Source organism: Ceratocystis lukuohia (genome assembly GCF_044167205.1).
Source record: "Ceratocystis lukuohia strain C4212 chromosome Unknown Supercontig3_pilon, whole genome shotgun sequence".
NCBI lineage: Eukaryota > Fungi > Ascomycota > Sordariomycetes > Microascales > Ceratocystidaceae > Ceratocystis > Ceratocystis lukuohia.
Window position 1 is genome coordinate 1662072 of NW_027263522.1, and position 13959 is coordinate 1676030.

General features: G+C 47.4%; 4 protein-coding genes across 4 annotated transcripts; all 4 read right to left on the reverse strand.

Annotated features, from left to right (window-relative positions):
- HOO65_030454 (Zinc knuckle) lies at positions 1 to 772 on the reverse strand (the record flags this gene model as incomplete). The annotated part of the gene is made up of 3 exons (XM_071002374.1): positions 1 to 20; positions 97 to 427; positions 500 to 772. The coding sequence occupies 3 exons, from the start codon at positions 770 to 772 to the stop codon at positions 1 to 3; spliced, it is 624 nt and encodes a 207-aa protein (XP_070860133.1).
- Positions 773 to 4218: 3446 nt separating this feature from the next.
- On the reverse strand, positions 4219 to 5073 carry HOO65_030455 (uncharacterized protein; the record flags this gene model as incomplete). Its single annotated transcript, XM_071000422.1, has 1 exon — positions 4219 to 5073. The coding sequence occupies one exon, from the start codon at positions 5071 to 5073 to the stop codon at positions 4219 to 4221; it is 855 nt and encodes a 284-aa protein (XP_070860134.1).
- A 2462-nt stretch (positions 5074 to 7535) lies between these two features.
- On the reverse strand, positions 7536 to 8522 carry HOO65_030456 (uncharacterized protein; the record flags this gene model as incomplete). The annotated part of the gene is made up of 2 exons (XM_071002312.1): positions 7536 to 8117; positions 8226 to 8522. The coding sequence occupies 2 exons, from the start codon at positions 8520 to 8522 to the stop codon at positions 7536 to 7538; spliced, it is 879 nt and encodes a 292-aa protein (XP_070860135.1).
- Positions 8523 to 11604: 3082 nt separating this feature from the next.
- Positions 11605 to 13809, reverse strand: HOO65_030457 (uncharacterized protein; the record flags this gene model as incomplete). Its single annotated transcript, XM_071001965.1, has 2 exons — positions 11605 to 12509; positions 12564 to 13809. 2 exons carry the CDS (start codon positions 13807 to 13809, stop codon positions 11605 to 11607), a joined length of 2151 nt encoding a protein of 716 aa, XP_070860136.1.
- Between the last annotated feature and the right edge of the window lie 150 nt (positions 13810 to 13959).

A 13959-nucleotide genomic window follows, 5' to 3' on the forward strand; every position in this document is an offset into this window, starting at 1 on the left:
TTAACTGTCTCTCGGGTTTCCTGTGCGTTGTTCAACACTGCTAGCTCTTTCGTCATATGACATGAGCATCCGGAATCGATCACCCAGGGCACTTACTTTGCTGAGCGTCTTGGGTGGCCATTTGTGCCTTCTGGTCTGGACTGGTCTTCTTTTTAGACCGACAGTCCGCTGTCTTATGTCCTCCCTTGTTGCAGTTGAAGCATTTGAGCTTCGACTTCTTGGTCGATTCTTCGCTTTTTCTCATGGCCGACCTTTGCTCTAGGCGTTTGACAGCATCCTCTGCTTTTAACTTCTCTCGGTAGCACTCCTTTGCCACCTCTTGGTACTCCTTCGGGAGTCCAATCAAGAACATTTTGAGCACCATTTCTTGGCTCAATTGCTCCTCCGTGTAAAACTCCAAAATCGTCATTTTGTGGTAGTACCAATTCTGAAGCATGTTCATTTCCTTTCAAAGTTGGGTCCGAAATAACTTCCCCAATCTCTCGAATTCCTTGTCGACAGTATCTGGTTCGCAGATCTTCTTCAGCAACTCATATGCTTCTTTGACCGTACTCTTGTTGGTCATCCTGCCGAACCCCTCGCCCAAGGAAAGTGTTAGCGAACGCATCGCTTGATCTTCATCAGTCTTTCGCTTTCCCAGGCCTCCTCCATCTCTTTCCACACCCTCCATCGGACTCTCGTCGAGTAGGTAATACAACCCATCGTTCTTCAACTGGTGTAGGAAATTCATTTCCCACTCCGACCAATTGTTCGCTCCGAGATTTTCCGACATGATTGAATAATCGTATGAAGATAAAATGAAATAAAGAAAAATATGTTGTTCTTCTAGAACACAATAAGCAACTATCTATGCTTTCCCAAGAACATTATAACTGTTCTCCGAAGGTAATCCAATAGAGGTTCATAACCTGTTAAAATTGGTCCTTAGTTTATTATGTAAAGTTGATGAAAAGTTTGGTTACTTGTGTTGTGACGATTTCAATCAATGGGACTCTCGGCCTGATGTAGGCGAGCACACTACCCGACTCACTCATGGACGTCAACCTTCTCGCGAGGATCTCTGCCAGGGCATTGCACGCCGACGCGTTCTCGGATAGTTTGCTGGTTAACTCTCTTCTAGCCAGAATTTCCTTGAGCGTTGACGAATGGTTGCAGAAAGTGTCCGGTGCGCATCGGGCCAGCTCAGGTTTCCAGGTGTCCAGGGCCTCCAGGCCCTGGCTAGCTAGTTCACTTTCTTCGCACGTGTCGAACAGCGCTGAGGTCCTCATGCCTTACGGAACTTCTCACACCACACGGTGTACGGGACTTCGCGTATCGTCGGGAGTTTCCTTCTGAGTATCGACAGCCTGCCCCTCCTCAGGATTGATCGATTCACTCGCGTCCGTCAGCCACCGTCGATATTGAGCGATGATGGCCGGGTTGATGGTCAGCTGGGGGGGCGATCCTCTTGTTTGCCATGGTGGTAGGAGAATCCATTTGGTGTCAGGTTTGAAATTGAAAAGATGATGTACACTGTCGCTGTTGTGTGTAGCGGATGAAAAATAAAAGAAATGGATGGCACCTCGTTCGAAGACTATAGGGCTCATAACCACCTGTTTTGACGATTTTGCATGGCCGAATATTCGCTTTGATCTATCTACAGAGGATCTTAGAACTAGATATAAATATGTGATGTGGGACGGTCACGTGGCAGTGCCACAGTGTGGCTGAGACTACGCAACCAATAACATATGACTGTAACCCTAATTCGTGACTACCAGGATTTCTGGTCCCCAAACGTTAGGGCTTTCTTCCAAGGCCCCTGTGCTTGATCTAGACATGGTGGTGGTGGACACACAAATCGGTTGAGATCGGCTTTTCAAGCAAGCAACAGATAGAGACAGAACAACTTCAACAATCATTTATTCCTCCTTCCAGAACATTCAGTACGTCCTCCTAATATCTACTGTTAAAATTGGTCCTTAATTCTTTGAAGATAACGTACATGTATGGCGAGTGAAACAAAACCCCTCAACCTACACCTTCTCTATTTGATCAATTGATTATCGACCACCCAGCATGTCACAGTCTAATTATGAGGCTAGAATGTTTCTCTCCCTTCAGGCCCTTCAAATAACCCATAATTAAAGCTCCAATGCGCCACAGTGATCTATATAGCCAACCTAGCAACCATATGGCGTCAACAGAGGGGTATCCAAGCCTGAGCCAATATTATCCCTAAATCACACATGCTATCCCGATCTAGAGGAAGATATCGCTGTCCACTTTATCCTCAACCTAGATTCGCGAGGATTTCCCCTCCGGCTGTGTGGTGTAAAGGGAATGGCTGATCAATTGCTTGCAGACCGCGACATGCCACCAGTCAGCCCACGTTGGGCTTCAAACTTCGTCAGGCGACACATAGAGCTCAAGACATGTTTTTTTTTCAGAAGTACGACTACCAGAGAGCCAAGTGTGAAGACCCAGCTATCATCTATAACTGGTCCACACTTGTGGCGAATACAATTGCAAAGTATGGCATCCGATCAGATGACGTCTATGATGTTGACAAGACTGGCTTTATAGTGGAATGGTCGTCACAGACACAAATAAGCGTAGAAAGCCGAAATCAGTGCAGCTTGGAAGCCGGGAATGGATTACAGTCATTCAAGCGGGTAATGTAGATGCCTGAGTGATCCCGCCGTTCACCATCGGTGTAGGCTACTATATCACCTCGCTACCTGGTCAAAGACCTTGAACAGGTTAATGAAATGCAGAGTTAGTGCCAGAAGGCAAAACGAACCCGACTACAAAGAATAGGGGTAACGACAGTAGAGGAAGGAAATCAATCAATTGATCAAATAGATGTGGATGCGCAGGTAGTAGCTGAATGATCGTCGAGAAGTGGTGGTCACCCCACTCTCCCGGAGTTCCGGAGAAGTGGGTTCTCGGGGCCATGATGCTCGTGGGTCTCGTACTCCGACCATTGGCCTAAATTCGGACATCTTCCAGGGACCAATTGGCTTAGTCAGCCCATCTGCAGCCATGTTAGCTGTTGGAGTATATCATAATCCAGCCTTCCTTCATCCACTGCTTGACTGGATGATGTTGTATATCAACGTGTTTGGCGTCTTTCTTGACTCCTAAAGACTTTGCAATTTTAATTGCCGCTAGGTTATGCCCTAGAACTAGAGTCTCTCTCTACGAACACAATTTTTGGCTCTCCTTGCTCTTTGTCTCGAATATCTCTAGAATTTTGTTTGGTATCCGTCAGAGATGTATCCCTTCCTTTGCACATGGTGTTAAGCCGATCGACTCGGCTTCTGTCGTTGATGTTGCGATTGCAGCTTGTTTCTTCGAGCTCTATAGTCATTATGGCTGGGTAAATTACTTTCCCCAGTATTGACTGATGATTCCTTGAATCCAGAATCTGCTTATCCCCTAGAGACTTAGACCAAGGGAGTATTATATCTAGAGTAGTGCGGCCTTGCAGTCATATAACAATTTGTCTGTGTTGTACGCCAGCTTAGTTATGCCCTTATGATAATCTATCATACAGGCCTCCGCCACATTTTGAGCGCTCACAAGCTTCCTTACTTCCTTGCCTGTCCCTCCCGAATAGAACAACAGGGCAGGAGTGATGTTGATGGAACTTGATCAGAACCGCCTCATAAAGCCCCGTCTAACTTCTCTTCCATGTTGGCTCCCCTCCAGGCCGTCAACTACAAGCTACTTGAACTTGAAGATATTTGGCACCTGGAATAAACATCCTCCACACTACTCCAGAAGAGTCACCAACCCATCGTCCGGTCAACTTGCCCTATCTACAATCCTATCCGATACTATCTCATTTGTGTCGATGGTGGTCATTTCTTTCCCAGTTGCACAGCATCACTTTAACCGCAAGCACTAAGACGCTACATCCTGACTCCGATAGACTATTCTTGGGCGGTTTGATAACATGTAAATTTGTAGAGCTCTTGCACGTCCCTCTTGTGCTTTTCTCTGAGCAGCTCCTTCTATCCCTCGCTTGCCAGTCTCGTATGTCTAGCTTTTGAGGCCCGCAACATTCTCTTTGGAACACCGATGCCGAATTTTGGCTGCTACTTGGTCGAATAAGCTTCTTTATCTTCCAACAAATCCCGCTGCGCTACCGTCTAGCCTTGGCAAATAGCTACGACAAAGTCTTTACTCAAGCCACCCTATCTATCCTGCTGTGCATCATCCACGACTATCTCTTCAAGGTTTCCATCCAAACTTAGAAGCTAGTAACTCAGCTTTCAAAGCATCGTCCGCATCATCCATAGCATTATTCAAAGCGGCCTCATCAGCAAGCTCAGCTTCATGCGCATCGATTGGGTCAATGTCGGAGCTTTCATTTTCCGGGGGAGACGTTTTGATTGAGAAAATAATGACATCAGCAACCACAGCTGAATATCTGCCAGTATACATTTCGCGCTGCCGTCTTCTGACGATGATCTTGTCAATTTGAGCACTAGGAACCATTTTAGATGCATGTGCGTAGTAAACGGTTTCATAGAAGATTTTCCAGCCAATATGATCAGGAGTGACTATGATCTCCTCGTTCTGCTCGAGGCCATTGCGTATTCGGTAGTTCCGGATGGCAGTATAGATGAATGGGTCGTCAACATCCATGACAATCCACCTCATGTCGTCGAATTGCACATTCTGTTGGTGGCAAACAGCTTGGAAGATATCATGGACCTCCAGATTTTCATTGCTAGCCTTTTCGTAGCGTAGATTATTTTCGGGAATAGTTGTAACTTGGCGCTTAACATCAATATAAAGTTTGAGCACTGGTTTATTGATGTCCCAGCTATACCCTCCGGATCCGATAAAGACGCCGCCATGCTCCTTTTTCAAAACCATATAACCATGCTGGGATAGGTAGTCAGGATCATAAGGATCGTCAGTCTCGGCAACTATGGCGGTTTCGATAACTTCGGCAACTGTACCGGTGTTGGTGGGATCAAGCCCAGCAACTTGAGTAGGCTGAATACCATTAGTCGGACTAGGGCCGCGACCCCTAGTCCATGGGAATGTTACTATATGCAACAAATGATGCAAAATCATAGTAATGGATGGGCTAAAGAGGAAAAAGGATTACTAGATAGAAGTTTGGAAAATGCAACATATCCTGTTGGGCAGCTGATATATATATGTCAATGCAATGTCTCACTCCCAGTATGCTTCCATGCGCATGTCACGCTGTACCAATTCCTCATCTCAGCTGGTTATCTACTTTTCATGGTAAGTCACAAAAGAGATATTAAGACCACGAGACGCCAGTTATTGATCCATGCTTGTCTACAACGAGTTTCCCTGCAAAGAGAGTGGAAAAAATAGACATATCTAGGATGGAGTTAAGGAGACTCCCAACTAGATTTCCATTAGCTTAAGGCCGCCTTACCCACGGGGTAAAAGATGACACTGCGCAAAGCGCAGACACCAAGGTCAGCATAAGTTTTGAACAGTTATAGTTAGTGCTTTGAAATACTGCCCAGGCTTTTCATCCCACGTGTGTCCTTACAATAATCCATCATACAAGCCTCCGCCACATTTTGAGCACTCAACAGCTTCTTTACTTTCTTGCCTATCTCTCACCAATGGATCAACAGGGCAAGAGTCATAGAACTTGATCAGAACCGCCTCGTAAGCCCCAGCCTAACTTCTCTTCCAGGTTGGCTCCCCTACAGGCCGTCCGCTACAAGCTACTTGAACTTGCGGATATTTTGTACCTGGAATAAAGATCCCGTACACTACTCATAGAGTAACAGTAGCCAAGGCCCGGCATGCACGCCCCTACAAAACAGGTCAGAAATGCCTTAATTACTCTAGAAGAGCCTCCTATCCTATCGTCCAGTCAGCCTGCCTTATCTACAATCCTATCCGATACTATCTCATTTATGTCGATGATCGTTCGTTCACAGTTACACAGCATCACCTTACCCACGAGCCCAAGACACCAAATCCTGGCTGTGATAGACCATCGTTGAGCAGTTTGTTTGATAACATATAAATTTGTAGGGCTCTTCCACTTCCCCGTCCCTCTTGTACTTTTCTCTCAGCAGTTCCTTCTATCCCTCGCTTGCCAGTCTCGTATGTCTAGCTCCTAAGGCCTGCAACATTTCTTTTGGAACACCAATGGCCACATTTGTTTGCTACTTAGTAAATCCAGTAGATGCTCTATGGGTGGTGCTGGGTAGAGCTTGCTTTTATCCCACCGCAAACCTTCTAAGAGCATTCCATATAACTCTAGCTTATCTTTCTAGCAAGTTTTGTGGCGAAACAGATTCATTTCCTAGGCATCTCGGCGGGATTTCCAACTACCTTTCATCATGAATCATCGATTTGAAGCTATTTTCTGCAAGCCGCAGCTGGAATACGGGTAGAGTACTATGCGTGTTTATGGCCGACCGCAATGGTCACTCAACAACATCGCACCACAGATTCACCAAGATCACTGGAGCACAGGAACAAGGTTATTGACTGAGACTTGGTAGAGGTGTTTCCATGCAAGCTTCCTTCTCGTGATACACTCGCTGTCATAATCTATACGCCAATTCCAGCCTGGGTTGTGTGTAAGGCATGCATAGGCATACCGTTGTGTACCGCTCCAGATGCTGACTTTGATGAGCACATCTGTGTAACCCTCCCCCAGGGCTTTTATAAAGCGCCGTCAAATTCCATGCGTAGAAGGAACGTACACTGCAGCATTCGATGGCATGGCAATCAAGGTCTATGGTGCGATTTCTAGACTGGTGCCTATGCATCACAGTCGTTTAGTTAGCCTGCTCGGCTTTTTCCAAGGATGGACAGCGCCTAACAATTGGATCCTATGGCAAACAGCCGATATCTAGGGTGCGATCTCTAGCGCATACCTACAATCTTAAACGATGCAGGGCAGCTGGGCAGCTAGCATTAGACTGGTTCAGAGTCAGGACGCGACCTTAACACACGTCTTCAGACCGACCCTCAACAACCATAATGACCCAGCGAAATGTGCAGTGACACATATGCTATTGCGCGCAATGTCCGCAGTCACAGAGACGCACCTAGTGTCGCCATATTATGCTGAGCACCTGTAGCTATTCCGGACAGGAGGCGAGCATGGGCGTGGGCAAGATCTAGGACGCTAATTTTAGTGCATGCCTACAGGCCCTTCTGGTATAACGATTTGCAACCCCTGGCCTTCGACAGTCGTTGAGTTGAGCCTTTGTGTCAGTAACCTAAGCCGAGCTTCCACAAATAAAGGAGACAGGTAAGTAGGCCGGGGGAGAGGAGCTAGCGCTATGAGATGGCTAATACTTCCCACTCCGCATACGACTGCATGGAGGCATCACTCCCAAAGACACAGTACAGATCATTAGACAGTAAATAAGACAAGAGAAACTACAAGCCGGTGGTCCTTGTTTCCTTGTTTCGGGCTACTTGCAAAGCATACGGATATATTAGCACCATTATCAGCGTGAAAGTCTATCTAGCTATGTAGGCTTATATGGCCATGGAAACTCTGTAACCCACTTCGAAGGAAACTATGAGCTATCTTCTAGATCTGAATCTTCTGAGCTAGCTTCAGAATCTGTTTCTTCTCCGCCAGGCCTAGAGTCACCTTGTTTTAGTTTCTCTAGATTACTCGACATGGCCCCCAAAGTTTCTTCCGCCTTTTGTTCCAAAGTCATCCCAAAGATATCCTTTGACTCGATTTCCAAAGCATCGTCCGCATCCTCCATAGCATCATTCAAGTTTTCCTCATCAGCAAGCTCAGCTGCATGGGCATCGATTGAGTCAATGCTGGAGCTTTCGTTGTCCGGGAGAGACTTTTTGAGTGAAAAAATCATGACTTCAGCAATCGCAGCGGGATATTTACCATTATATATCTCGCGCTCCCGTCTTCTGACTATGATCTTGTCAATTTGAGCACCGGGAGCCATATGAGACGCATATCCGTAGTAGCAGATTTCACGGAAGACTCCCCAGCCACTCTGATCAGGAGTGACTACAATCTCTTCGTTATACTCAAGGCCATTGCGTCTTCGGTAGCTTCGGAGGGTAGTATGGACGGATGGGTATTCAACATCCATGACAATCCACCTCATGTCGTTGACTTGCACATTCTGTTGGTGGCAAACAGCTTAGAAGATATTATGGACTTCCAAATGGTTATTACTAGGACTTTCCTAGAGTAGGTTATTTTCGTAAATAGTTGTAACTTGGCGCTTAACATCGATATAGAATTGGAGCACTGGCTCATTGCTGCTCCAGCTAAACCTTCTGGTTTGAATAAAGACGCCGCCATGCTTCTTCTCCAAAGCCACGTACTCATGGTCTAATAGGTAGCTAGCATCAGCAGGATCAGTAGCCCTGGTACCTATGGCGGTTTCGCTGACCTCGGCAAATGTAGCAGTATTAGTGGGATCAAGCCCAGCAACTTCAGTAGGCTGAATATCATTATTCAGGCTAGGGCCGCGGCCCCTCATCCATGAGGACATGACTATAGCCAAAAGATTATGGAGAATCATAGTAATGGATGGGCTGCAGGGAGAAAAGGGATGCTAGACAGAAGTTTAGAAAATGCAATATACGCTGCTGTGCAGCCGATATATCTGTAAAGGTTATGTATTACTTTCATTTACTTCCATGCGCCTACCAAGCTATACTAACCGCTCATCTCAGCTAGTTATTTACTTTTCATCGTCAGTCGCAAAAGAGATAGCATAAGCAAGTATAGGGACCACGAAGCGCCAGCTATTAATCTAAGCTTGTCTACAACGAGTTTCCCTGCAAATAAAACGAAAAGGATAGACATATCTAGCTAGGCTGGAGTTAAGGAGACTCCTAACTAGCTATCGGTTAGCTTAAGGCCGTCTTACCCACGGGAGTAAAAGACGACACTGCACATAGCACAGACACCATGGCTACTTTTAGTTTTGCAAAGTTATAGTTGATGTCTTGAGATCTTGCCCAGGCTTTTCATCTCACGATCGATGTAATGCAATAGCCGGCGCTAAGCCATGTACCTTGAAGAATACTCCAGACACCACTTAATCAGTTTATAAGACTGCGTCAACAAAGGAACTGATGTTTTTTGTAATACTTCCGCTCTGTCAGTATCTTTTAACACCGAGATCTCGCGCAATGTTTGCATGCTGCTTTATTTCAATCCCACATCCTATCGTCCAAGGCTGCTGTCAGCCTAGGGCCGGTGTTAGGATGTTTTGATCAGGCGGCTACATACCTGTTGTTTGACGCTGAGGGACCTTTCATGACTGGCATCGGAACATTAATTAGTCTATTAACCTTTGCCAGCGTGCGCATTTCTAGGTATCTTTGAGATTAATAAAGCCATTACTTCGTAGTTCATCCTCTACAGTAGTTTCGGTTGGCCATAATCTCCCTTTGTAGCAAACTCGTGTAACCTGCTGGCGGAGGGCTATAAGTTGCTGTTCCCTACGCACATATGTAAACGGCACCGAAATCTCGCTGTTGCTATATCCACAAAGCTATAAACAGGCTATCGGTGCATGCGCGCCACCGTATTCGTTAATATCCACAAGATCGTGTGTAAAAACCTACTCATTTCAGTGCCGTGTGCCGTTATCCGGTGATTTGAACGAGTATGCTACCTGAACATCACGAGCAACTTAATGACGAGTCAACCTAGTACCGTCTCTATCGCAATCCCATTCCAGTAGAGACCTACCCGGACTAGCTTTCTTGTTCGTAATCGTTAGTGTCCCCCGTGATCGCTTAAAATATTGAGGGTACGTCATTGTGAGTCTATGGAGGCAGATAGTGTGCGCGTTAACATTGAATTGTCATGCTGATTTCAGCCAAGCCCAAATGAAAACCCGACTATATTCTCATCAACAGAGGCGATGGCGGCGTTGCCTTCTTTTGGCACTAGTCTTTCATACGAGAAGACCAGTCCCAGGCGAGTAGCCGAAAACTTGTACCCAAAAGCCCAGCCCCTAGCGAGAATCTCTTATCTACTTAAACACCAGACACTGGTTTAACTACATCCTTACAATAGTAGCAAGTAATGAAAGATAGATATCTTAATCTACACCACCAAGAATAGCTTCAATCTCGCCCAGGGGACTAAGGCCGTCGTTTTGACGATCATTGCTATCGATGGTGAGAATTTATGTTAGTTTGACATCCATGGCAATCCAGCCCATTTCGCAGCAGCTTACCCTTTTTTGATCGACAACAGACTAGAGGATCTAGATGGTTTCATATTGCCTTGGTTAGGCTTTTCTTGCGGATAACCGTAACCTCATGCTTGTCGCCAACATCAAGCTTAGCACTGCTGCTTCTGTGCCACCCTGGTTAAGCTTTGGCCCCTATACTGATATGATCCCGGTCAATGTAGCCAGCTATAGCTGAGTGGATCGATTGGGTTGGCCACAACATCAACATGGTGATTTTAAGCGCAGTGGTCCGAGAAGGTCAGGCATTGCCAGCCAACCAATGTTTGAAGATCCCTGGACAAGGGGGGAGACGGGCCGACGAGAAAACAGCTATTAGCAGTGTGGCAGGGTCAAGTCAGTAACTTCATCCATTTCTACCTTTTTCTCAGCGCATACATACTTTGACACAAATTGTAAGCTATCTACCCAAAAGCCTCAGTTCCACCTACCCATAGAGATGGAGGAAAAGCGTAAGAAACACGACGCAGTCCGCTCTTGATCAGTATCTATTTGCGAATAAGTCACCCCACTCCGTACACATGGCGTTTCAGAGTGTCAAATATCGCTAAAGATAATAATACCACCAGCAGAAGCTGATGCAAGCTCAGAGAAGCCATGAAGGAAAACCTACGAATGCATGGGCTAACCTCTGCATGCAATGTACTGCCCTGTGTTCGCTGTACTCTCGTAGCAAGACATCTTGGACGTAGCCCTAAATTCCATCTACAAAGCAGGAGATAAGTAAAAGTAAGCAGTTCCAGCCCACAAAGCACCAGTTGTTGATCCGTGCCGCCCCATGAGCATTGGTTCGGCTCACCCATAACCCACGAAGAATCAGTGGCCACTCTGTGCAGGCTCGGAAGAAGCATTTCTGTACTCATGGAATTCTATCAAGAACGCAAGGCTACAAGCTAAAGTCAAGCTTAAGTAACTGTCAGTTTAAAAGCGGCACCAACACAGCAAAAACAACACAAGACATGGATTTCGTTGCATGAAATCAACGGGATCGCCATAACCGTTGCTTAGATCTTTGTTTTTCTTACTGCATATAACTCCATCCGTCTTACCATGTTTGAATCCCAATAGACAAGGCCGATGACATCAAACAGGCTTCAGTAATTCATAAAAAACACTAGCATAGGGGATGCGTCTCCTTTATAGGCACTTTGTGTATTAACTACCGAGTAAGCCGGCTTCCAGAGCCACTCTAATTAACTATAACTACATCTTCTTTGTCGCGTTAATCTGGATCACGACGGCCTTTCCCTGGCCTTCTATTATTAAACCGAATCCTGTATCCTCACGGTCGTGACAGCTGCTATGCGATGATATATACGTGCATATAAACAGCTCCCCCAAACCCCATTGCTCAACAACGCTGTTTCCCCATTGGCAGCCCATTGCTTCTATATTACAAAGGCCAAGAACGTCCATTACTGTCACTCAGATTCAGCCCAAGACCCCTCTCAGGGTCAACTTGGGGGCCACTTATTGAGTTCTGGTGGACATGTATTGCCCGCTGCAGAGTCGGTGATTTCTCTCCGTTAGCCGGAGGCCGAACCATGTGAGATCTGAGTGGCATCTGTACTGGACTCGACCCTTCTGAAAGACCACCGACAAAATTTGATCTGCCCGAGAAGCGGGACCTGTAAGGTGAGTGGAATCCAGACGCCGCAACGGGTGGAGGCGGCGGTATTTGTGGGTAATCCTGCGGGCCGACATCCCCAGCTGCCAAGCTATGGGGCGGCCATACATCGACCGAACCTGCGGAGGCTGTTCTTGTCGTACCTGAGAAACCTCCATCTGATGGAGGCGAAGGAGAATACGCCTTGCCGGCTGCTTGCTGCTCGTTCATCGCCATAGGACTAACGGGCATCGGCGGCGGGGGTGTGCGTAGCCGCCGTAGGCTTCCTGAAGCCGAGCCCAGCGCAGCACTGCCTGCATCGCTCGCAAAACTACGGGAAGACATGGCTGAACGTCGCCAACCTATCGACGCAGCCACCGAGCGGCGCGGTGTATGTACAGGAGGACCGGCAATACTAGGCATGGCGTTATTTTCAGCCACGGGCGCCGGAGAGAACATGCGGCTAACGGATTGGCGGAAGCGCTTAGCACGGCTGTCCGGCGCAAAGGTTGCTCGGTAGTCCCATTCATCGTCAGTGCTAAGGTAAGCGCTCTTTTCAATGTCGCCGGGGGCCTGCAAAGTACGCGAGGATCGATTAGATGGAGTCCTCGTAAGGCGAACCGATAAGCTAACATTGTAACGGCGGCGGTTCCAGACAAAGTAAATAATTGCAACAAGAAGGACGAAGCTGACTAGGGAGGAATTAGCATTGGCGCTTAACAATATTAGAACCGAAAAATACTTACTCACAGAGCCAATGCCAATAGCGACCTTGCCTCCAGTGCTCAATTCCGAGAATTCGCTCTCGTCGTCGTTGTCACTTGAATGATCGCTAGAATACCCGCTTGAGTGGGCTTCAGATGATGAGTGTGGCGCGGAAGACTCATGCGCAGCCCCAGCAGCAATATCGGTTCCGGCAGTGATAGATGCAGGGTCCAAGTGCCATGATGCAGAGGCGGAGTGGGTGGGGTCTCCGGAGATGGCACTATCCGTAGCTATGAGTAGATCAGAATGGAAGTCTGAGATGGCATTGGGATCGGAGGTTCTAGAGGGCGTGAAGTAGAAGGTGTCGGTGGAACTTGGGTCCACGTTTAAGTTAAAGTCGGTTGGTGAGGGGCTGTCAACTGAATCAGAGTTGGTTGCCTTGAGAAAACTGTAGGGGTCGTAGTTGGGATCTTCGTCGAAGTTGGGATCTTGAGCCGGAGTTTCTGAGGGAGAGGTAGATCCAGAGCCAGAGCCAGAGCCAGAGCCAGAGCCAGAGCCAGAGCCAGAGCCAGAGCCAGAGCCAAAGTCATAAGTGAGGCCGCTGTTGCTACTGCCATTGCTGCTGCTGCTACTGCTACTGCTGCTGCTGCTGCTGCTGCTGCTGCTGCTGCTCCCATCAGAAGCCGCAAGTCGATCACTGGTTCCAGGTGGGCTAGGGCTACCCTGGGGTATTGAGGAAGGCGCGACAACCGGAGCAGCAACTATAGCATTGCTCTCATCGTTGGAATCTGTTTCTTGCGGGTTCTGCGCTCCATAAAACGTGGTAGTAGATCGCTTCACGGTAGACCCTTTGGGAGTAGAGCTAGCGCTAACACTAGACATAGCTGTAGGCGCCGGAGGTTTGGGGCTCTGGGCAGGAGTTGTTTTAGAGGCCGCAGCCGGGGCCAGTCCAGAGGACTGGACTGGTGTTGGTTTGCTGGTTGGAGGCAGAGGAGAGAAATAAGTAGGCTCTGCAGCGTTGGCGGGTGTAGTAGTAGCTTCTGGGGCTAACAACGCTTTGGTTATTGAAGAGGATGAAGAAGACGACAAAGAGGAATAGGAAGAAAAGCCACCACCGGATAATGGGAGTGGCGAAAGATAGACCGATAGTTGGCTTGTAGTCGTCAATGAGACAGTGGCGTTTGGGTTTCTCTGGATTGTGATACCAGCCTGAAGATTTACCTCAGTAGAAGAAGATCCAGAGTTCGTGTCTTTGCGCTGCAGACCGGCCAAGTTCACAGGCAACATTATGTGGCATTCAAAGCCAAAGGGAGGCGGGTAAGGACAAAGGGATCAGAGCATCCGGAAATGAGTCTTAATGGGCCGGCCAATAAGCAAAATAGGGGTGAAAGCGTGGTTGCAATGTATATATGAACAGTATAAGCGTATAAGACAAGC